Source organism: Monodon monoceros, unplaced genomic scaffold (genome assembly GCF_005190385.1).
Source record: "Monodon monoceros isolate NGI ecotype Baffin Bay Population unplaced genomic scaffold, NGI_Narwhal_1 Super_Scaffold_10, whole genome shotgun sequence".
Taxonomy (NCBI): domain Eukaryota; kingdom Metazoa; phylum Chordata; class Mammalia; order Artiodactyla; family Monodontidae; genus Monodon; species Monodon monoceros.
The window spans coordinates 54,962,575-54,985,871 of record NW_021703766.1 but is presented as its reverse complement, the minus strand read 5'-3'; the positions used below and the strand labels follow the sequence as shown (position 1 = coordinate 54,985,871).

Here is a 23,297-nt window from a genome sequence, read left to right as displayed (position 1 = left end):
TCCCTCTTAGCCCCCCAAGTCTCCTGTCTCACCCCCTCAGCCCCGCTAGTCTCCTAGTCTCTCCTCCTCCAGACCACCCTTCCTTCTCCTCTCAGGCCCATTCCCCTGCTTCAGTGTCTCTTTTTTCCACATTCCCCTCCCTCACCTCGTGTCCTGCCTCCCCCCTCCTCACCTCCTGTGATTCCACGGGTGCCCCCTGTAGTTTTTTAGTGTCTTCCCCCTCTGACCCCCCTAAGCCCCTGGGCTTCCAGCCCCACTCCCTTCCCCTCTGGCCCACTCCCCCGCGGACCCTTCCCCAGGACACCCCTTGCCCTCCCTCTCTCTGCCTCACCCCCTCCTTCCATGCCTGCTTCGTAGACTCGTGGGCTCTGACTCTCACCCTGGGCTCAGGACACTAGAGTAGTCAGGCTTTCACCCTGGCCGTGGCTCCGCGCCCTGCTGTGTCGGGCTGTGAGGAGGGCAGGGAGCCAGGCTTCTGTGGAGCAGCCACCACTCCGTCCCCTTTCTGTGAGGTGAGGCCGGCTGAGGGCACAGAGGGAGGGAGGGACCAGCCCAGGCCCTGCCCGGGGGAAACAAAGGCAGAGCCGGACAGTCACCGTTGCTGGTGTAGTGACAGAGGTAACTCAGGGTGTTGTGGAGGCCACAGAGCAGAGGGACTGGTGAGACTGGCTCAGCGGGTGGCTTTTTCTATCTAGGAATGGTGAGTAGGAGTTGACAGATGGAAAGTGGGAAGAAGGGCCTTCTGGGTGGAAGGAACAGCACGTGCAGATGTGTGAAGGTGGGAACCCAGGAGTAGTCTGCGCACCTGCGGTGCAGATGTGCTGGGAGCGCGGGCAGAATACCTTGGTCAGGCTGCTTGTCCAGGCCCTTGAACGTGACCCAGTTAGGGTCTTTCTTGCTGGATGTTTTACATACCTGTACGTGAGTGCCGAGGACACAGTTGTTACCGGTAACACCAGCCTGAAAGGCAGGATGTTTCTGGAAAGGAAGATGTGTTGTCAGTTGTGGGACGGGCTTCAGAATTGTAAAGAAGAAACTTCATTGGGGTGTAGAGTGGCACTGACGTCAGTGCTGTCCTCATAGGGTGGTTCTGGGGATTCAGCGTGCTGTTTGTAGAAGCCTGTAGCAGAAAACAAGGCACAGGATGCACCAGGATGAGAAGCTTTTAGGGTTATTATTTAGTTTGGGATTATCCATTGCAGTGGTTCTCAACTCGGGGGCGGGGAGCGATGGTATCCCCCAGGGGACGTTTACTAACGGTGGGAAACACTTTTAGTTGTTACAGCTCAGGGGATGCTACTGGCATCTAGTGGGTGGAGGCCAGGGATGCTGCTCGACCCCCTCCAGTGCAGAAGACAGCCCCCCACAACACGGTGTTTTCTAGCCCAGCTGTCAGTAGTGCTGCAGTGGAGAAACTGCTTTCTTGCTTGGGTGTTGTATCCTTGTGGCTTATTTGCTTTCTTGCTACTGTGAGCGGCTGTATGTTCTGAGTTGTGTACTTTCATTTACTTTTGTGTTTTTAGTAGTTAGTTTTGTTGGGATACCTACTGTTCTTTCCAGTAAAGGAGAATCTGCTGGTCTCTCCCCAACCCACCCACCCACCCAATGTTTTTTCAGGATCCATGGCCAGGTGACCATAGCAGGTCACCTTTCCCCTCTGGACTCCAGCTTTCATCAGTTCAAGAAGTATCTCGAAAACAACAAGGCCCTATTGTATAACACAGGGAGCTATATTCAGTATCCTGGGATAAACCATAATGGGAAAGAATATGAAGTAGAATGTGTATGTATGTATAACTGAGTCACTTTGCCGTACGGCAGAAATTAATACAACATTGTAAATCAACTAGGCTTCAATAAAATAAATTAAAGAAGAGAAGTATCTCTAGCTGTGGGCCTGGCCTTATGCTAGGTCCCGGGAAACTGGCATCTTGCTGCGGGAAGCAGGCGACCGAATAGGCAAGTCCTGTCGCAGAGCGCTTGGATGCCACGTAGTGTGACCACAGGAGCTGTGCAAGTGTGGAGAAGGCCTCTAACGCAGTCAGGGGAGGCTTCCTGGAGGAAGTGGTGTCTGTGCTGAAGCCTGAAGGACCCACGAGGAGCTAGCTAGTCAGGCCCAGAGAGCTGGAGGGAAGGCAGAGGGAGCAGCCGAGCAGTCAGGTGTGGCGGGAGTGTTGAGCGCCATGCGGGTTGCAGCAAGAGATGAGGTGAGAGAGGCCTGGACGCCCTGGTGGAAACCAGAAGCCTTCCCTGCATTGCCGGGCTCCGAAAGGGAGCTTGGGCAGGCTCAGTACCTGGGGGGTGGGGACACACCTTCCTTTCCAGGCTGAACCGTGGTTTCCCCCTGAACACTGGTTTTGTGGATCTTCCCATGGGAAGTGCCATCTTACAGTAACCGCGAGGTGTCTCTCAGGGAAGAGACTGAGGCTTAGTGGAGTGAGGTCCCTGGTCTAAGGCCCCAGAGATTGGAATTTGGAGAGGCAGATTGGAACTCAGGCCTTTTTGACTTTGGATCACCCTATAACACTCACTCCTGCCCTCTGATTTCCAAGAGCTATTTCAAAATCTATTCGTTGCTCTTTTCCCCTTTGAACCCATCCAGGAGATGGCACTGAATGGGAGCTTTTGGGCCCCTCCTCAGTCCTTGGCCGGGTATCCCATTCTCTTCTGTTTCCTAATTGTTCCATCCTCTGGGATTGGACCAGAGCTGCCACCTCCCCTGGGCAGGTGTGGTCTAGGGCCAGAGTGGTGGGAGGTATTGCCCCTAACTGCTGCCTCCCCACTCCCCCAGCCCCCCCATGGGAAGGATGAGCCACAGGAAAGCTCCAGCCCATTGTCCCGTGTGGCCTTGGCCAGGTCCCCCTCCTCTGGCTTCTGCGGCCCCTACTTCCAAATGGATGTCCCGCCGCTTACCTTGCTGGGTCTGTGTTGGGTCCTGCTGTTATCCATTGTCCCCTTCCTGGAATTGGAAGTCCCCCACCCCCATTACATTTCAGATTTGGCTGAGAGCTGACGGACGGGGGGCAGTTAGAGGGTGGTGGTCTTGCTGTCCTCTGACCTGCTGGGCCCTGCAAGGGGCTGGGGGCTGGCCAACCAGCAGCAGGTTCTCCCCTCCTGCGGCTTGCCTGGCCGCTGTCTCTTTAGGGGCCTGTTGGCCTGTGGTGGCTGAGGGCAGCAGCGGCAGCAGGCCTGAGCTGGCCTCTCCCAATGTTGGAGTCTCTGGGCATCTCAGGTGGCCGCCCCAAGGCCCTCCCAGAGGCCTCTTCACACTTGACCTCCACTTCCGGGTGCTTCAGGGCCAGGGCAGGCGAGAAAGGGGTGGCAGATAAAGGATCAGCTCACAGGCTCCCTTGCAGGCGGGGCTGTGTTTGGACGGACAGTGGCAGCAGCGGCAGTGGGGACGCTCTGTGGGAGCCGCAGTCGGGCCCTGTCTGAGCCCAGGCAGGGCCAGGGGCTGGCAGGCTCCTGAGAGGGGCAGCTGGTGTCGGAGGCCTGAGAACAACGCAGCAAAGCAGGAAACCTGGGGCGATGGTGCAGAGCTGGCAGAGAGAGAGGTAGATTTCGTTTTTAATGGCTTCCTTTCTCATTTACAGTTTCCCCTTCTTCCGTTTGCAGCCAGAGTCATGGTTTTCAAACGGTCGCTAAAAACCAGTAGGTAGTCACTTCCGTTTTCTTGACGTTCACTAAAAGTTGCAACGAGTGGGGGTGGCGGGGTGTATGGCGCCCACCAGAGCACTTGAGTGACCTCGGTCACTCAGGCAAATGGGGCATTTCCTCAGGTCTTCTGTTTTTAGCGCCGTCACCCTGGGTAGTGGCTGTTCCTTCCCTCCTGCTCAGAAGTGTCCAGGCTCTAGCCTGGCCTCAGGGACAGATAGGAAAGGCCAACACCTCCTGAGCACCTGCTGTATCAGGACAACTGGCCTGACCCTGCTGTTCTCATAAAATGGCCCTTCCTGATGGCTGTGCCCCCATTTCACAGATGAGGAAACAAGGCATTTGGATGCCAAGTGCCTGCCCATATTCACCCCCTTAGAGAGTAAGAATGAAACCCACCTCTCCTGTCCAGTTCCCAGGGCTTCCAGGAAGTTCCATTAAGTGGAAGGTGGGATTGACTGTCAGGACTTGAGGCTAGAGTGAATTGAGAGTTTGTGGCGGGGGAAAGCGTTTTTCTCTTTTTTCTGTTTTCTTTTTTCCACTTCTCCTGTATCTGCATCTCTGTTCTGCGTAGAGTTTGAGACCTGATGTTTGTAGGATACTGACTACCACTCGACTGCATCTGATCTTTGCAGCCTTCTCTCATTTTCAGAGGAGGGACCTGAGGTTCTGAGAGTTAAGGGGCCACCTGGTTTCTGAGGCCGCTGGAGTCCACACGCCCCAGCCCTCCGCACCGCACCCGCTCTCCATTCTCCGTTCTCTGGCAAGCCAGCTTTGGGAGGGAAGTCCTACCTGCTGTCTGAAGCAGGTGGGAGGGGTGGGGTGGGAGGAGCGTAGCCTGTGCCGTATCTCCAGATGCTTTGGAAGTGTGTGGGCGTGCCTCACCCGTGAGAATTTCCTCCTGTGCTCTGGAGAGGGCGCTGAGTCCTGGTTCTGCTGTGGCTCGACCCCTGCGGGTCCCCATCTCCTCAGCTATCAAATTGGAATAATAACAGTGCTGTACCTAGTCGTCTCGATTAGAGATACAGTGCCATGCAGGTGCACAGGTTCTCTGAAGGGGTTGCAGGGCCCTGTCCCCCAGCTCTGGGGGGCCTGCTTAGCTCAGGGACAGCCTTGGCAGGGAGGGGGGACCTGGGTGTGCTCCCGAGGTGGAGCCTTCACGCCTCAGCCTCGGCTCTGCCCTGGCGGCTTGTCAGTTCGGGGTGTCTTGGATGCAGAGCAAGGCCAAGGCCTGGCCCTGTCACAGCAGCCTCAGGCAGCTTTGGTTTTTTTTGCTTTTGATAACTGGTTTTTGGTTGAGATGTAGTTCATACACCGTATGTGACTTGTTCATGTGAAGTGCACAGTTGAACCGTTTCTGGTCTGTTCAGAGTTACGTAATCATCAGCCACCACAGTGGATTCTTTTCAGATTTTAACGACTGTTACAGACCTTTTATTCCTTTCCATTTTGACAGTATATCCTAATCCAGACGTTTTGTGGCTTAACCATTTGTTTCTTTTCTTTTTTTTTTTGGCTGCGTTGGGTCTTCATTGCTGCGCGCGGGCTTTCTCTAGTTGTGGCGAGCGGGGGCTGCTCTTCGTTGCAGTGCGCGGGCTTCTCACTGCGGTGGCTTCTCTTGTTGTGGAGCACAGGCTCTAGGCGCGCGGGCTCAGTAGCTGCGGCACACAGGCCCTAGAGCGCGCGGGCTTCAGTAGTTGTGGCGCACGGGCTTAGTTGCTCTGTGGCATGTGGGATCTTCCTGGACCAGGGCTGAAACCCATGTCCCCTGCATTGGCAGGTGGATTCTTAACCACTGCGCCACCAGGGAAGTCCTACAATGGATTTTTTAAGTTGAGGTATCGTTGACAAATAAAGTTGTATACAATTGGTTTTAGAACTTTTTTTTTTTAGAACATCCTTTCCCCAAAAGGAAACCCCATACCCGCTAGCAGTTCTTCCCCCCCACCCCCCATGTCCACCATCTCCTGAAAACCACTAATCCGCTTTCTGTCTCTATGGATTTGCCTTTTCTGGATGTTTCATGTAAATGGAAATATACGACGTAGTCTTTGGTGATTGGCTTTGTTCATGCCACCTGGGTGGCCTTTTGACCTCTCTGGTCTCCTTATCACCGCACAAGTCTGTGATGTAGAAAGAGGTGGTGTTCTCGCCATGGCGAGCTCCTTGTCCCTTGGGCCCAGCAGTGGCTGTCCCTTGAAGTGATTCTGGTCCCAGGTCCACCTAGCTCAGGAAACCCATTCAGGCCCGGCTGTGTCTTGAAGTGAAGAGGACGGTGGAAGGGTCCCTCAGAGGTCTGGGAACTGGGCAGAAGTGGGGAATTGCCCTCGTGCAAAGGCAGGTCTCTGAGCACTTGCAGAGCGGGGGGTGCTGCCTTGATTTCCTTTCGGAGTAGTGGTCCTCACTCCGACACAGGGACCCACGTTCGGCACCGGGTTCAGCCCACTCTCCTTCCTCCCATCCCCAGCGTGCCTGCCCTGGTGGTCACCCCGACCCCACCCCACCCGACCTGTGACTGTGGTTCATAGGGAGCCTCTGAGTGTGGCTGGGGGAGACAGGGTGGGAGCGGGTCCCTTTACTGATTCCCTGACAGGTATGTCAGCTTCCTGCCTCAGGAGCAGGGTCCGTGGGAAAACTTGGGGTGCCTTTCAGTCAGTGTTTCTGAGCACATATTGCATGCCAGGTACCGTGCTAGGTGCTGTCCAGGGTGCTCACAGCATCCCAGCAGGGAAGGTTCTCTCTGCGTGGTCCACCATCCTATCAGGGCACATTCAGCGTAAGGGCTGTACAGTCTGTGAGTGATCTGGCCCAGCCTTCCTTCCTGAACTCAGAGATGTCCACTGAGTAAGTGCTAGACTCGAGGCTGAGTGTTTCGCTAAGCCCCGCAGGGACCAGGAAAGAGCTGGCCTTCAGCTCCTTGAGGGTGTCAGCTGGTGAGAGCCAGGTTAGGGAAGGCCGTAGCCAGGGCAGAGACAGTGCTGGCAACCACCTTGGGCCTGAGCTCACTCACTTATTTTGTGAGTGTTCATTGGCAGTGGCTGGGCACCAGTGAATGGGATGAGGCCCTGCACCCTGAGAAATTACCCCCTGGGGTTTGGGTGCCATCTCCACAGTTCACCAGCCCCCAGACCTCGGTGTACTTCAGTTTCCTCACCTGTAAAATGGGGCCACCGGTTCCTTCCTTGGGGGCGATTGTGAGGGTAGATTGAGATAATGGCTGTGTGGGCCTGGGAACGGTGTCAGGGGTGCAGCTCACGTGGTTTGTCCACTTCATGTGTCTGGCGTGTTGTCTGCAGTATGCCCCCATTCCCGCAGAACCAGAGGCCTAGGGCTGGAGGCAGTGACGTCACACAAGAGGCTTCTCAGGGGGCTGCAGGCTCTGAAGGAGATGCGCCCTGAAAGGGCAGTCGCGGGGCGACATGTGAGCAGCCAGGCCAGAGCTTGCTCAGGGAAGGGTGGTACCAGGGGACGTGGCCTGGGCTCGGCACACACATGGAGGTGGGTCAGCCAAGGGGGTGGCAGGTGTGAAAAGCCTGGTGCACATACTCAGACAGGACTGGGACGGTGAGTGCTGAAGAGCAGGAGGTCCTGGGTGGGGAGCGCCAGGGGATGGTCAGGGGCCCTCGGGGTCTTCGTGCGGAGACGGGGGAGCCACCTCAGGGTCTCCTGGGGGGAACAAGCATGAGGTGCTCACGTTTGTGTTTCAGAAAAGCGTCCTGAGTGGGGTGGGGTGCAGGGCTAAGGGGGCGGTCCCGGCATGCTGTCGGACAGGACCCATGAGGCCTGTGGGACTGGGGGCCCTCAAGTGCCCCCTATGCCCACCCACTGTCTGGGGTCGGTGTCTGCTGCTGTCTCCCGAGGTCATGGCTCATCCACTCCACCTTCAACCGTAGGTGGCCAGGGCTTAGGAACTGACATGAGTCCTGGCAGGGATTGCAGATTTAGAGCCACTTGTTCCCAGTCACTGAGAAGTCACCCTGAGGGCTGGGAGGAGATAAGTGAGGCTCCTGAGGAGGCTGGAAGGGAGAGCTGGATGCTGGTGGCGTCTTGAAGGAACCGAGGGGCAGAAGGCCAGTCGCCTGCCCGCGGCCACACGTGCCACCCAGCTCTGCCCCGCTTTCAGCCCCAGCTGCTTCCCGAGTCGAGCGTCTTTCTCCCCTGGGCTGGTGCCCTGTCTGGCAGGCATGCTCTCCGTGGTTGGGGTGGTGTGGGCCAGAAATGGCGAGGGAGGGCTTTGTAGGAGAGGGACTGGTGTGCATCTGGGAGGTTCCAGGAGGGGCATCCTGGTCTCTGGGTCTGTCTTCAGTGGCCTCTGCTTCAGGTGGTCTCCACGAGGTGGCTGACATGCGTGAGCTCTGGTCAGCGCCTGCACGGTGCTCGGGGGGCCCAGCTTACCCGGGTGTGGTTGCCCGTACAGTGGGGTGACCGCAGCCCCTCCCGAGGGCCATAGGCACAGCACCCGGTGCATAGGGAACCTGAGTGGGCAGCAAGTGACCTGGGAACTGGCGGCCAGCTCAGGGCGGGTCTCTACCCGGTGGTCGACGCTGGGAGCCTATAGAAATCTTCAGAGGAGCAGCCAAATCCTTGCTGGTCGAGGGCTTGGACCCGCCTGGCACCTGGTCAGTGCTGCACCCGAGATGGCCCTAAGGCCAATGCCGGGTGGGGTGGGCCACAGCCAGGCGTACAGGGTCTCCCGTGCTGGCCAGCGAGCTGCCATCCTCCAGTGCTGGGTGCTGGCTTTCCGTCCTCCCTGCTAAGGTGGTTCCCTGTCCTGGTTCCTTTTGGCCCTGGGCAGCGGCTGTTCTGGGAGCTGCCACCCCCTCCCCTCAAACTTTTCCTCTTCCTGTCATGGCACTGGGTACGGGGGCTTGGGGTGTGTGTGTGTGTGTAGTGTCCAGGTAGCGGCCACAGCCTGGAGACGTCGCAGACCTTCCTCCCTCTGCCCCTACCCCACACCCTGCACACAGCACAGAGATTGCTGGGCTGGATAGCAACCGTGCTGGCTGTCATGGGGCATTTTAATTTGTTCGGCAATGCAGATTGAAGCAAGTCTGATGCCAGAGGTTCCAGGATGAGCACAGTTCCAGCCTAGATGTGGGGACAGTGGACACAGGCCCTGTGGGGGACAGGATCATGGCGGCTCCGTGCACAGCATCGGGGCTGTTTTCCACAGGGCCTGTGTGTGGTCGCACCCGGGGGTCTTCCCCAGGCCTGGGGGCTCGGCAGTACACAGGACAGTCGCCCATAGGGTGGTCCTCGTAGGCTGGGAGGTGGAGGGAAGCAGGCGGGGTCGGACCCCACGTATGACAGCCCCTGCCCGCAGGGCGCCATGTTTTGGAAGTTTGACCTGCACACGAGCTCGCACCTCGACACGCTGCTGGAGCGGGATGACCTGAGCCTGCCCGAGCTGCTGGACGAGGAGGACGTGCTGCAGGAGTGCAAGGTCATCAACCGAAAGCTGCTGGACTTTCTGCTGCAGCCGCCACACCTGCAGGCCATGGTGGCCTGGGTCACCCAGGAGCCGCCGGCCAGCGGCGAGGAGCGGCTGCGCTACAAGTGAGCCCCGCCCTGTCGGTCCCCCACGGTGGGACACCCCGACTTGCTGTGGACATTGTTGACTCCCGTTTTTGTTACGGGACTTCGCAGACGGAGGGATGGGCAGAACGAACCCGAGGACCCTTCCCCAGCTGTTAGGGGTGCTGTGTTTGGGCAGTGTGTTTCATTGGCCCACACCCCACCCCCACTTTATTTCCGTGGTTTATTCAGTTGGATTTTTGTTCCCTTTTTGGAGTATGGGCAGCGTGAGGCCTGCCCCCTCACCCCCCATGTCCCCAGTGCCCAGCGTGACGCCAGGTGCTAAGGGTGTGCCTGTGCCCCTTCCCCCATGCTCTTCTGCCCTTCCCTCCCACCATAGATAGGGCCCTCGGGTGTGCCAGAGAGGGTGGGCGAAGAGGACAGGGCCCTGTTGAGGGTCAGTAGGAATCGTCTCCATGACGGGAGGCTTCTGTCTGCCCTGGTCTCTGCTGCCCTTCTTTTTTATTTATTTATGGCTGTGTTGGGTCTTCATTGCTGTGCGCGGGCTTTCTCTAGTTGCGGCGAGAGGGTGCAGATGCTACTCTTCGTTGCGATGCGCGGGCTTTTCGTTGCAGTGGCTTCTCTTGTCGCCACTGTAACTAAGCATGGGCTTAGTTACTCCGCGGCACGTGGGATCTTCCCAGACCAGGGCTCGAACCCGTGTCCCCTGCATTGGCAGGTGGATTCTTAACCACTGCACCACCAGAGAAGTCCCTTTGCTGCCCTTCTTGAGCCCTGCTCAGTCTGTCCTGGACAATCCTCTTGGTTCCCTGGTGTTGCCCTCTCCCTGGCCCCTCACACTATAGACACGCAGGTGGTCCTTACGAGCTCTGCATCTTCTGTCCCTGGAGGTCTTGAGCCACATGGGGGGTGGGTGACTGCTTCTCCTCACTTTGCCCTTTGTGAAGTGGGGGTCTGTGAGGTGCTGCCAGCTGCTTAGTGTGGGGTCTGGTGCACAGTGGGGACCTCTGGGGGGCCAGCAGAGTGTCCCCTGTGTCCCCCAGTGTTCATCTGTCACTTACCTGCCCCCACGTGTGTCTTCTCCCTTCTTTGCATTGTTCGCCCGGCCTCTGTACCCCCTTGAGTGTGTCCAGTGGCCCCGTGGACTGGGCTTTTGCTCATAGTAGCAGGGAGCCTCCATTCTGACACCTGTGCCGAGCTGCCCCTGGGGTCCCTGCCGTGCCTCAAGGAACCCGCTTCCCAGAGGCCTTATAGTTTATGGGGCAGAGCTGGAGAAGGTTGTGGTCCCCCAGGGCCCTGGGTGGCGCACTGGGTGGGGCAATCCTCTCCCTGTCTGTACAAGGAGGTGAGGGGATGAGGTTGGATTTTAGAAGGGTCATCGGGGCTGGGCCTGGGTCAGACTGGAGGGTTGGGGGTAGAGGGACTAGAGGGACAGGTGTTGATAGGGGGTCAGGTCCAGGCTCAGGAGGCTGGATGCTGCCTTGAGGGGTGGGGAGCGTGAATGGGCTGCGACTGGGAGGCGGGGTGGTTTGGCCTCCGCCCCCACCGTGCCCTCCCCGGCCCTTTCTGGGTGTGTCAGGTACCCCAGCGTGGCCTGTGAGATTCTGACGTCAGACGTGCCCCAGATCAACGACGCACTGGGTGCGGACGAGTCCCTCCTGCACCGGCTTTACGGCTTCCTGCAGAGCAGCGGCAGACTCAACCCGCTGCTGGCCAGCTTCTTCAGCAAGGTCATGGGCGTCCTCATCAACCGCAAGACCGACCAGGTGCCTGGGGCCCCAAGGAGGGTGGGCGGGTGGGCGTGGGGCCGGGTCCTGCGCTGACGTGCCAGTCCCTGTGTCCCCAGCTCGTGTCCTTCCTGCGGAAGAAGGACGATTTTGTGGACCTGCTGCTGCAGCACATCGGCACCTCGGCCATCATGGACCTCCTGCTGCGCCTCCTCACCTGCGTGGAGCGGCCGCAGCTGAGGCAGGACGTGGTCAACGTGAGTGCTGAGGGGCCGCAGCGGGGCAGCTGGGCAGGGGCGGGCGGCAGGAGCGGGGTCAGTGAGCGGAGCTCCACCTTCTCGCCCCCAGTGGCTCAATGAGGAGAAGATTGTCCAGCGGCTCATCGAGCAGATCCACCCATCGAAGGACGACAATGTGAGTGCAGCCCACCCACCTGATGTTTCCAGCCTCCGCCCCACACCAACTTGTCCCTCCACTCCCTTCTTAAACGAGTTGATGAGAAAAGGAAGCATTTGGAACTGTGTGTATTTGAGCGGGGGGCTCCTGCTGAGAACAGAAAAGGGGTGTACACACATGGAACGTTTCTCAGGAACTTGGCCCATCATCCCTTGAGGGGTCAGGGCTCTGAAGGGGGTCCTTTGGCCCTGGCCTCTCGCTGCTGCCCTTCTCAGGGGCCCCTCTCCTCCTCCCCTCTGTTGCTGGCTCTGTGGCCTGGTGGCTCTTCCTGTCTCTTGTGCCTGGATCAGCTCTGCCTGTCCTTCAAAGAAGCCACCCAGGAGCCCTGAGTCTGTCCACCCGGCCCACTGGCTTGTAGGCAGAGGTCCACAGGCGCAGGTAGTCAGCACCAGGCACTCAGCCAGTGCCTGGCCTGGGAGAGTGATGACTGTCCAGGCCTTTGTGGCAGAGGGACTAGGGGTATCTGCCATGAGCCAGGTGGCAGGGCATCTGTGAGGGGCTCTGAAGTGCGGCCCTGGCCTGGTTGGTCTGCATGGGCCGGGGGTCTGTGTGGGTGGGCCCTGGAAGCACCTGTTGGGTTAGACTCAGAGCTCTGCTTATGGTTTTCTTTGTTTATCTTGCAACAACTTTATTACGTACCACATAACTCACCCATTTAAAGTATAGGATTCAGTGGCTTTTAGTATATTCACTGGGTTGTGCAGCCCTTGCCATGTTGACCTTAGAGTATTTTTCATTACTCCACAAAGGAAATCCCGTACCCATTAGCTGCCGCTCCCCATTTCCCTCGTGGTTGCTTGGCCCCCACCAACCACCAGTTTGCTTTCTGTCTCTGGGTTTGCCTGTTCTGGATGTTTCGTATAAGTGGATTGCATGATGCAGGGTCTTCTGTGACTGGCCTCTTTGCCTTAGTGCCAAGTTGTCTGTGTTCATCCATGTTGTAGTGTGTGTCAGCGCTTCATCCTTTTCTAAGGCCAAAGAACGTTTCAGTTTGTGGATAGACCACAGTTGCTTATCTGTTCACCAGGTAGTGGACGCCCGAGTTGTTCTCCTCTGTAGCTACTGTGCATAGTGTGGTGTCTGTGTGGGGTGTCTCCTTTTCCAGGAAGTCGTCTTTGGTTTCCCTTTCTCTCTGTCGTCTCTGCCTTCCCAGTGTTTGGTGCTTTTGTTCTCTCCCTCGGCACTTGTGTCCCGGGGTCTGTGTGACCCTCTGTCCCCAGGGGCGGGTGCCCAGTCTTCAGCCTGTGGGGCTTCCTGACACCAGGGCGGGGCCGGGGTGTCAGCTCTGTCCCCCCCTCCCCCAGCAACATTCCAACGCATCCCAGTCCCTGTGCGACATCATCCGCCTGAGCCGGGAGCAGATGATCCAAGTGCAGGACAGCCCGGAGCCTGACCAGCTGTTGGCCACCCTGGAGAAGTGGGTTTGCAGGTGGTGCCCAGTCCAGAGGGAAGGGGGAGCCATCTGGGGGCCCTCCTCCCTGACGCTTGCCACCCCCGCCCCAGGCAGGAGACGATCGAGCAGCTTCTGAGCAACATGTTGGAGGGGGAGCAGAGCCAGTCCGTCATCGTGAGTGGAATCCAGGTGCTCCTGACGCTGCTGGAGCCCAGGAGGCCCAGGTGAGAGGCTGGCCTCCCTCCCCAGGTGACCCCTCGGAGCCCCACCCTTCAGTTCCGGGGTGGGGGTCACTAGGGTTCCGGAGGGGAGTCCTCTTGTTCCCTTCTGGCAGACGAGGAAACAGGGTGAGTAGACCGCCTGTAGCTTCGAGCTGGTCTTTAGGATACGGGCTGCTGGGGCGGGTCACTGCCCCCAGGATCCCGGGCTCCCAAGGGCAGCAGCTTCTCACTCCCTCCCAGGTGTGGCCCACACGTGCAGATGTGTGCAGACGTGTGCACACACATGCATGTGCACAGGCTGTCTGGGCGGTTCACTCTGCCCTCTACCGTCCCTCTGCAGGTCTGAGTCTGTGACTGTGAACAACTTCTTCAGCAGCGTGGATGGGCAGCTGGAGCTTCTGGCCCAGGCAACCCTGGACAACGCCGTGTCTAGCGTGGGGACCCTGCATGCCCTGCGCCCACGGCTCAGCCGCTTCCACCAGCTCCTGCTAGAGCCGCCTGAGGTGGGTAGGGTGTGTGGGGGAGGGGGTGGCAACAAGGGCGCCCTGCCATCAGGGCAGTGCTGGGGCAGGAACTGAGCTTCTCCTGTGCCTGCAGCTGGAGCCGCTGCGCACGACATGGGGCAGCCTGGCCCCACCGCTGGGCAACACACGGTTGCACGTGGTCAAGCTGCTGGCCAGCGCCCTGAGCGCCAGCGATGCGGCCCTGACCCAGGAGCTCCTGGCGCTGGACGTGCCCAACACCCTTCTGGTACAGGGGACAAAGGGCAGGAGGCAGAGGGGGCACTGTGCGGAGGGATGGTTGGGTGGGGAGGACGGGGACTGGGTGGGGGCCGCTCGAGCCAGCCTGTGCTCCTTACCCCCAGGACCTCTTCTTCCACTATGTGTTCAACAATTTCTTGCACGCCCAAGTGGAGGTGTGTGTGAGCACGATGCTGAGCTCTGGGCCTCCTTCCAACAGCAGCTCTGACACACCAGCCCAGAACCCTGTCGTGAAACACGTGAGTGGGGCTCCCAGGTTCCCCCTTTGATCTCTGGGGGTGGACTCTGCCCCACACCTGCCGCTCGCCTGTTGGGTGCTGCCAGGCCATTCATGTGCCGGGGACTGGGGGCTCAGCCTCTTCCTTAGGTCGAGAGTCTTGGAAAGTAGAGGGTGACGTGTGGGGGTGGGGATGAGTGGAGTGGCGACCTTGGGGGACAGTGGGTGTTGTGGGGGACCAGGAAGGGTCCTCCCAGGGTGATGGCCACCACGCTAGTGGAGATGCCTTTCTGGTTGTAGCCCGGGGCCTAGGGAGGAGCTGACCAGTGGGGCGCTGGGGGTGTGGACAAGCAGGAGTTGGAGGCAGGTGGAGTGGCTCTGGGGTTTGCTGGGTGGGCTGAGCGGGCGTCACACAGGCAGGGGGCATTTCTGGGTGAGCAGAGGAGGAGCGTGCGTGTGCACACTCGCTGCACGCTCCTTGTAGGCAGACCAGGGGCTTGGAAGTGGGCTGGGGTAGCAGGGCCCAGCCGTGGTCCCGCCCCACGCCAGCCCCTCGCTGCTCCCCCCAGCTGCTGCAGCAGTGCCGCCTGGTGGAGCGCATCCTGACCTCCTGGGAGGAGAACGACCGTGTGCAGTGAGCGAGCGAGCGTCGGGGCCTTCCCTGGGGAGGGCAGGGCTGGGCGGGCGGGGCGGGTCTGTGTCCAGCCGCGGCCCCTCTCGCCCAGGTCCGCAGGGGGCCCTCGGAAAGGCTACATGGGCCACTTGACAAGGGTGGCCAACGCCCTGGCGCAGAACTTGGAGAAGGGGCCCAACGCCGAGCAGCTGGGGCAGCTGCTGAAGGGTGAGGGCTGGGGCTGGCCCGGGGGCGGGAGGAGGCTGGGCGCCCGGGACCTTGTGTCCTCACACCCCCCTTCCCCCAGCAGAGCTGCCAGAGGACCAGCGGGAGCGGTGGGAGGTGTTTGTGTCGGGACCCCTGGCGGAGACCAACAAGAAGAACACCGTGGACCTGGTGAGGCCCCTGCACCCAGGCGCGCCCACGTCAGCCCTCGCCGGTGCTCCTCCTTCTGGTCCAGCCCGGACGCCCCTCCCCACAGCCCCAGCTCACGCGCGTCCTCTCTGGGGGCTCCGCAAGCCCTGACCCCTGCCCCACCCCACCCCCGCTGCCCAGGTGAACACCCACCACCTGCACTCCTCCAGCGACGACGAGGACGACAGGCTCAAGGAGTTCAACTTCCCAGAGGAGGCAGTGCTGCAGCAGGTGGGGGCGGTGGGGGGGCGGGGCGGGGAGGCTGTTCTGGACGCCCGGCCCTGACTGCCCCCTGCACCCTGGCAGGCCTTCATGGACTTCCAGATGCAGCGCATGACCTCAGCCTTCATCGACCACTTTGGCTTCAATGACGAAGAGTTTGGGGAGCAGGAGGAGAGCGTAAAGTGAGTGTGGCCCATGCGAGGCTGGGGCAGGCGGGGCCCGCCGGCCGCGCAACACGAGGGACGTGAGGTGGCGAGTCAGCACGCTGCCGCAGCATGCTCCTCCTGCCGTCCTCCCCGCATCCTCCTCGTGTCCCCGCTGCCTGCCTAGCCCCACGTGGGGCTCAGCCTGGAGAGCAGCCGGCCTCGGGCCCTCTCCCCGCCTCTTGAGGACCAGGCAGGAGGCGTGGGTGTCCTGGGACACGGGGGCTGGCTGTGCAGAGCTGGGCTGCGGAGCTTGTGGGACAGACACTCGCAGACTCAGAGCTGGCCTACCTCCCCCCGTGGAGGCCTCAGAGCCTCGTGAGAGCTGGTTTTTAATGACCAGGTCTGATTATTTGTGTTTGTCCTGTAACACTGACAGCAGTCCCTTCTGGCCTTGCGCTCGTGAACGACGTTCTTTATTGTCCAAGTTTTTTGCTGACAGAGAAAAAATTAAAAGTTTTCGTGTTTTGTCAATTTCACGAGTAGCCTTACAACAGCAATGGGTAGATAGTGAAGGGAAGGTCAGGCAGCGAGAGTCTGAAGGGGAGACTGTGTCGGGGTGGGAGCGGAGCCACCGCCTGTGGACTCACACTGGACCCTGGGGGCCATGCAGGCTCCTGGGGGACGTGCTCAGTGACCGGCGCAGCCAGTACTGTCAGAGTAGAAGATGAGTCCATGACACCCAAGAAAAAGTGGAACAGTCACCGAAGGGCATGCCGTGGGGGTGTTCCTGAGTTGGGTAGTGACAGAAAGACCCAGCTGGCCCCTTAGGGGCTGCATGTGGGGGCCGGGGCCCTGGCCTGGTCTGTTTCATCACAGGCAGCATGCCGGGCCCTCTCAGGTGTTGCCTAGTTATGTGCCATGACGACCCTCTGCTCAGGGCTCAGGATCCCATCTGCAGCCGGGAGACGCAGTGCTGTCACTCACCCCAGGGCACTCACCAGTTACTGTGGGAGGGTCAGCTCTGGTCTCTCGGGCCCACAGCGAGACAGAGACCCTGTAGGACTCAGAAGTGAGGTTCGTGTCTGCTGCTGCTCTGTCCCGCACAGCGCCCAGTGCTGGGAGGCCCCCTGGAGAGGAAGAACACTGGCCAAGGAAGACACCACCCCTCCTGGCAGGGGTGGTGACACTCGGTGAATGGCCTCAGCTTAGCCGGCTGCCCTTTTGGGATGAAATTGTGTTGCTTCTTCCGTCAAGATAAATCCCAGTGAGGTTAAAAGCTTTAAACGTAAGAGAAAAGTAAAGCCGTGAAGCATTCTGGAACAGAAAATGGATGAGTATCTTTCATCTCAGGGCTGAATGAGCTGTTCGCAGGGCTCTGGTTGCTGGGCCTACCAGCTGTGCGTGCGGGCTGCTCCCTCTCTGTGAAGGAGATGAGAGTACCCGCCCTGGTGGTGGTTGTGAGTCCATCTGTCACGTGCTTGGACCATGGCTGGTGCCAAGTCAGCACTCAGAGATTGTTGTTAATGTACTTCCTGAATCAGAGAGACAGATAACCTGGGGAGGATCCCTACCACATGGCGTGGAGCCCGGACCTCGGCATAGATACTAAATGCTCTTTCCACAGAACAGGAGAAGGATGGATTGGTGCCCCAGGAAAAAAAGGGGGTGCAGGATGCAAACAAAACAAGTAGGAGGCTGTTGAAAAATTGCACAGTCTGCGGGTAGGAGTATAAATTGACAAATCTCTTTCCACAATTTGTGTCAGTATTTAAAATGCATGGATTTAATTCCTTAACCCAGGAATTGCACTTCTGTGAGGCCTTCTGAAAGAGAAAGAATTGAGCAGAGATGGGTGTGGGTGGATGTGGACACTGAAAGGCTGGAAGTTGGAGATGATGAGCACCGCACTCTCCGTGATCCCTAGGATCACTCGCCCCCATCTGGGTCCTGCCTCGGGCTGGCAGTGGGGCCCACACAGAAGCGTTTTTGTTTCAGCTCCAAGGCTGATTCTTTTGGCCCAGACTGACCCTCTTTGGGCTGGGGCGATGCTTTGTGTGGGGTGGCCCGTGTGAGGCTGCATCCAGTAAAGTCACTGTGAACAGTGAGCTGTCTCCTGTGGGAAGTGTGTACATGGGAAATGAATAATCTCACCCAGCATATGATCTCAAACCCTAAAAACAACCTCTCCAGCTAGGTTCTGTGTCCTTTATTTTACGGTAGAGGAAACAAGGTTCAGGAGTCTTAGGTGGGGCCTGACCCCGTCTCCTTGTGGGACCTCACTCGGCTGGGGGTGTGCAGCTTGGGCGACTCACTTAACTCCGCTCTGCAGACATCTGCGCTGATGGAGGGTGCTGCCAGAGTTGATATGGGGTTACAGATCAGCTTTAGCGAGGAGGTGCGTTCGCTGGTACAGGGCCCGAGGAGAGCGAGGGTCGTCCAGCAAGGGGATGAGAGGGGGAAGTGGCCCGAGCCTCCCCTCAGTGCCCCTGTGCTTCTCCCGCAGTGCGCCTTTCGACAAGACGGCCAACATCACCTTCTCCCTCAATGCCGACGACGACAACGTGAGTGCTGCCCCGACCCCTGCTGGTGGGGGCGGGCTGCAGACAGTCAGCTCACCTCACCACCACCGCCCCCCCCCCCGCCCCCGCAGCCCAACGCCAACCTGCTTGAGATATGCTACAAGGACCGGATCCAGCAGTTCGATGATGAGGAGGAGGACGAGGAAGAGGGCCAGGGTTCGGGGGGGTCTGATGGAGAGGATGGTGCCTGGCAGGGCGGCCAGCTGGCCAGGGGGGCCCGCCTGGGCCAGCCCCCGGGTGTGCGGTGAGTACCCTCCTACAGGCTCCCCAGCACAGCAGGGCCACAGGGCCCATGTAAAATGGTTTTCATCAGCTGGAGTGAGTGAGAAAAATAAGGAGAAGGTAGTGTGTCTATTATTTGGGGCGCTTTCAACTGTGAGTGATAAAAACCCAATTCAGATAAGTTCAGTTACAAAAGGAGTAGGATAACCGCTTGTGCAAGGCTGGAACGGTAGGTGGGTCCTTCAGGTACAGCTTGGTCCAGGTGCGAATGGAATCATTACCTGCCCCCACCCCCACTCTCCTCTCCCCTGCGGTAGCTGTCGGGCAGGTGTTCTTCCCAGAAGGGCAGTAAGTGTACTGTCAGCTCCTTTCCCAAGTTCCAGTGAAAGGGGACACGATGATTGTCCCTCACAGTCCCAGCATGCGGGTCAGTAAGCTGTGACCTGCTGTTTGTACAAGAAGTACATTATTGTTTCTCTTACTGGCTGGCCCCAGAATCACTGACTAAATGCATTTGGGTGGCATAGACTTGCCAATGTGAATACCAGCTCAGGGCCTGCACCTTGACCCCTGTGGCTTCTGATTTGAGGGTTAGAGTGTTTTAACTTTTTAAATTGACGGGTGACTAGCATACAGACAAGTAGACGAATCTTAAGTGTCCGGACACGTGGACATCCCTTTGCCAGCACCCAGAGGAGGGGGCAGAACCATCCTTGTACCCCCGTGCCTTCTGCTGGCCGCCCTCCGAGGGTGACGCTCTCCTGACTTCTTGCCCTATAGATTTTGCCTCTTCCTACATGTGAGGCCTATCCCTCGGGTGGGTGTGGTTGTGTGTCACTTGCCATCCGCTGGTGTGTCATTGTGTGACTGCCAAGTTGATTTGCACTTACGGGTGTCATTGCCAAATCCAAGGTTGTGATGCATCCCTGTGTTTTCAACGTCAGCTTTTAACGTTTAGGTTTTTGATCCAGCTTGAGCTAGTTTTTTAGATGTGGTGTGAGGTGGGAGGGTCCAGCCTCATTCTTCTGTGTGTGGGAATGCCAGTGTCCCAGCATCACGTGTTGAAGAGACTCCCCTCTCACTGGATGGTCTTGACACCTTTGTCAAAAATCTTTCTACTGTACGTGCAAGGGTTTATTTCTGGCCTCTGTCTTCTGGTTCATTACTGTTTCATCGTAGTGAGTTCTGAAATTGGAAATGTGAGCATCCAGTTTGTTCTTCTGTTTTAAGTTGTGTTGATCATTCCAGGTTCCTTGAGATTCCAGGTGAATTTTAGGATCAGTTTGTCAGTTTCAACAAAGAAGCCAGCTGGGACTCTGAGAGGAATTGCCCTGAATCTATAGGGCAGTTCAGGGAGTGTTGCTGTTTTAACAATATTTTGTCTCCCAGTCCATGAACATGGGATGTCTTTACATTTATTTAGGTGTTCATTACTTTTCACAGTGTTTTGTAGTTTTCAGAGTATAAGTTTTATGCTGCTTTTGTTAAATTTATTTGTAAGCGTTTTATTCTTTTTGATACAATCCTGAGTGGGATTGTTTTCTCAAAGTCATTTTGAAGTTGTCATAAGTGTGTAAAAATAAAAGTCTCTCGCACATTGATCTTGTACCCTGCATTCTTGCAGAACTTGCTTGTTCTAGCAGTTGTAGAGGATAAAAGTCTCTCGCACATTGGTCTTGTACCCTGCATTCTCGCAGAACTTGCTTGTTCTAGCAGTTGTAGAGGATAAAAGTCTCTCGCACATTGGTCTTGTACCCTGCATTCTCGCAGAACTTGCTTGTTCTAGCAGTTGTAGAGGACTCCTTAGGTTTCTGGATACAAAATCACCCTTTCTGCAGTTAGAGATAGTTTTGCTCCTTCCTTTCCAAGTGGGAAGAGCAGGCCCCCACATCACTTCCCTGATCTGGGGGGACATCGGGTCTCCCTGTTGAGTGTGACATGGGTTGTGGGTTCTGGAGATGCCCTCCGAGGTTTCCAGGTTCAGGAAGCTCCCTCTACCCTGTCTGTCTACCCAAGCGTCTGGCTCGTTTTCACTGTGCGGACAAGCCCCTTCTGGTTCACGGCAGTCAGTGACCGTGGAGCAGCATCCACGTTTGCTTAGCGGTTCCCCATTGGACACGGTGTCTGCGTGTTAGTCAACACTCAGCCGTTATGTTTGGAGCAGCTGCGCTGCTGGACTTTGCCCTCCTCCGAGGCTATAATGGATGGAGGAAGAGTGCGGAGTCAGCCTTCCCTGCGAGGGCTGTGCAGGGGGTGGGAGGTGTCCCCGTTCCTGCTGAGGGCTGGGCGGGGCTTTTCCGCCCCTGTGCTGCTGGCCACGCTTTTTCCAGAGGGCACTCAAGTTCCCACCTGCCTTCCCACCACCATGGGACATGGGCTCTTTCTCTGGGCCTCTTCCCCGCTGCCCCCTCCTCTCCATCCCTTTGATTCCTTCCCATCGTTTGCCTGGGGCTGGCCTTGGTGGGGTCAGAAGGGTGCCCAGCACGGTGGCTGACTGACAGGTGTCCCTGGGGCAGGAGCGGAGGCAGCACAGACAGTGAGGACGACGAGGACGACGAGGACGATGAGGACGACGAGGATGGTGACCGGCGGGTGGCCAGTGGCAGGGCTGGGCCCACCTGTCATCCCAGCCCCGGCCCCCAGCCTCCGGGTGGGTGCATGCGCGGGGCTGCCGTGGTCAGGTGCATCCGGCTGTCTGCCTCTGTGCTCACCCCTGCGCTGCTCTCCCTGTCCAGGCCCCAGCTGGACAGCTACCTTTGACCCAGTGCCTGTGGATGCCCCTACCGGCCCCCAAGCCTGCAGGGAGAAGGAACCGCACTCTGGGCCCCCTGCCCCACAGGAGCCCCGCAGCGGGCCCCTGGACCTCCCTACCCCGAGCCCAGCTGGCCCTGCAGCCCCCAGCACCCTGCAGCTCAGGTGAGGCCTAGTGGTGGGTGCCCAGGGCCCGGTTGCCTTAAGCTCCAGCGCCAACCCCAGCTGCAGGGGGGCGGGGGCTGCACCTTAGGCTCCTTCTCTTGCCTCCTAGGTCTCAGGATCCCATCCCTTCCTCAGCACCTCAGGAAGCCACAGACGGCAGCAAAGTAGCGGAGCCCTCGGGTGAGCCGCTCTCTACCCACTCCCCATCCTGCCCACCTCACCCTCAGCCCTCCCATACACAGCTGTCCCCTGGCCTTGTCCACACCTGGTCCTGAGGAGCGAGGCTGGTGTTAAGCTCGCCGAGTCTCACATCTCTGGGCCACTCTACTCCGCACAGCCCCCTGCCAGGCCTTGGTCAGTGTTGGGGACCTCCCGGCCACCCTCAGAGGGACGCACTCCGGCCCCAGCTCCTTGGACAGGTAACTGGCTAGGGAGCAGCCACTAGGGGGCCAAGAAGGGGAGAATCTGGGGAGGCGGGTAGAGCCTGGTCCCTGGGCTGTCCCTACCCTGGAGCTGATCCACGTGGCCCTTGCAGGACCCTCCTCCCCGCAGGTGTGTGCCACTGCCTCAGAGCTTCGGGAAGCTGAAGGTCTAGGGCTGTGCCTGTGCCCACACATGGCCACAAGAGAGGATTCTGGATCCCAGGGTCCCACACTCAGCCCTGGGGTGGGAAGGCCCAGTAGGATCAGAAGGGGGCTGGAGTGTGCAGAGCTCGTGTCCCGCTAACCTTGAGCTGCTGCTGCCGGTGGGCAGCTCCCAGGGGTCTTCGGATGTGAGGGATGCCCCTGAGCCGTGCACTCCTTCCCTGCTTACACAAGCAGGGGACTGAGGGATGAGAGTGCCCAGGAGGGTGTCAGTGACAGTAACCCCACAGGTCCCCCCACAGTGCAACCAGAGACCCTGCTACCTCTGTCCCGGCCCCCAGGGCCCACCAGCACCCCCAGACCACAGAGGGGGTGAAGAGCCCAGAGTCCTTGGGGCTCCCCCGAAGCCAGAGGTAAGCATGGTGCAGCCTCACAGGGCAGCTGGTGTTACATAGGGGGCACTGACCTCCCCACGTTGTCCCTCTCCCCCAACAGTGCCCTGGCCCTCGAGCCACTTCCGATGCCCAATGGCTCTGCCCCAGGAGGGCCGGCGTCCCCGGGCTCCCAGTGAGTGGTAGGGCTGGGGGCAGAGGGCAGGGCAGGCAGGAACTTCACGGGGTGGCCACAGGGTGGCAGGCTCCTCACGTGGGTCTTCCTCTCGGTTCCCAGGTAACTGCCTGGTCCCAGTGGTGGCAGCCAAATCCTCCGTACTCCACGTGGACCCTGTCCGGGTGGGGGCAGGGCAGGTTCCGCAGTGGCCCTGTTGCCCCATCACCCCATCCCTACCCTACCCACCCCAGGTCCTGTCTGGACTCCCAGGAGGCTGGTGCCAGGGAGACAGGCCCCTCACCCCACCCCCATTTGCACTGAGAGAAGAAATTATGGAGTTTTGTCTCCTAGAATAGAGTCAAATAGAGAGAAAGAGAGAGAGAGAGACCTATATTATATATTATGTGTATATATATATATATATATATATATGTGTGTGTGTGTATATATATATATATATATATATATATATATATATATATATATATAATTTCGAGGGGGGAGAGAGTGGGTAGGCGGGGAGCCAGAAGGAAGCAGGACTGGGCGGCAGTGGCTTGGACCTTCACCCTGTCCCACTGGGGCTGCTGTGGTAAGGGTCCTGAGGCTGCCACCCACCCTCCCCTCCCACCATGCCCACCCACCCTCCGGTGCAGACGCCCACACCCACACTTGGCCTTTCAGCTCAGGTCCACCTTGGGGGAGGGCCCGAGTGGGGGTCGTGCCTTTGCCCAAATCCCCTTGCCTCGGACCCTGCACTTTGACCCAGGCTGGGAGCTAAAAGACCCTCCACCTGGCCCAGCCAGCTCTGTGGGAGGGAGCTGGGGGTCCTGGTCCCAGGGGACCTCCCCAGTGACATTCCCTTGGGGCCCTCACGCACTCACTGAGACCCCCCCCCATCTCCCATGGACTCTGGGGTAGGGGTCTGGCTGGGGTCCCCGTCCTACTCCCAAGGGTCTGGGGTCCAGCCCAGCTGCCAAGTGACCTTGTCCCAGCTCCCTCTCCCCAGGCTGGTGTGAGTGTGCGTGTGTTTGTGCCGAGCTTCTGTTTCATATTGCAAATATAAACAAATAAAGGAAGACAGTTTAAGA

At 58.7% G+C, this 23,297-nt stretch overlaps 1 protein-coding gene across 7 annotated transcripts in view; it reads left to right on the top strand.

The window, feature by feature from the left end:
* PPP6R1 (protein phosphatase 6 regulatory subunit 1) overlaps positions 1 to 23,297 on the top strand; it is a 26,464-nt gene extending 3,167 nt beyond the window's left edge. Inside the window, exons 1-23 of one of the 7 annotated variants that reach the window (XM_029244399.1) lie at positions 3,376 to 3,554; positions 8,978 to 9,210; positions 10,769 to 10,955; positions 11,036 to 11,173; positions 11,265 to 11,330; positions 12,677 to 12,789; positions 12,876 to 12,989; positions 13,327 to 13,489; positions 13,584 to 13,736; positions 13,852 to 13,986; positions 14,534 to 14,598; positions 14,690 to 14,805; positions 14,888 to 14,973; positions 15,133 to 15,222; positions 15,298 to 15,395; positions 17,863 to 17,920; positions 18,010 to 18,182; positions 20,677 to 20,810; positions 20,896 to 21,076; positions 21,186 to 21,256; positions 21,414 to 21,495; positions 21,951 to 22,073; positions 22,156 to 22,231. In XM_029244399.1, the coding sequence (XP_029100232.1) occupies positions 8,984 to 9,210; positions 10,769 to 10,955; positions 11,036 to 11,173; positions 11,265 to 11,330; positions 12,677 to 12,789; positions 12,876 to 12,989; positions 13,327 to 13,489; positions 13,584 to 13,736; positions 13,852 to 13,986; positions 14,534 to 14,598; positions 14,690 to 14,805; positions 14,888 to 14,973; positions 15,133 to 15,222; positions 15,298 to 15,395; positions 17,863 to 17,920; positions 18,010 to 18,182; positions 20,677 to 20,810; positions 20,896 to 21,076; positions 21,186 to 21,256; positions 21,414 to 21,495; positions 21,951 to 22,073; positions 22,156 to 22,231 (2,649 nt within the window). In that variant the 5' untranslated portion in view covers positions 3,376 to 3,554; positions 8,978 to 8,983. Of the gene's footprint in view, positions 1 to 3,375; positions 3,555 to 8,977; positions 9,211 to 10,768; positions 10,956 to 11,035; positions 11,174 to 11,264; positions 11,331 to 12,676; positions 12,790 to 12,875; positions 12,990 to 13,326; positions 13,490 to 13,583; positions 13,737 to 13,851; positions 13,987 to 14,533; positions 14,599 to 14,689; positions 14,806 to 14,887; positions 14,974 to 15,132; positions 15,223 to 15,297; positions 15,396 to 17,862; positions 17,921 to 18,009; positions 18,183 to 20,676; positions 20,811 to 20,895; positions 21,077 to 21,185; positions 21,257 to 21,413; positions 21,496 to 21,950; positions 22,074 to 22,155; positions 22,232 to 22,329 lie in introns of those variants that run through there. The other 6 variants (XM_029244413.1, XM_029244391.1, XM_029244381.1 and 3 more) reach the window with 6 other exon arrangements.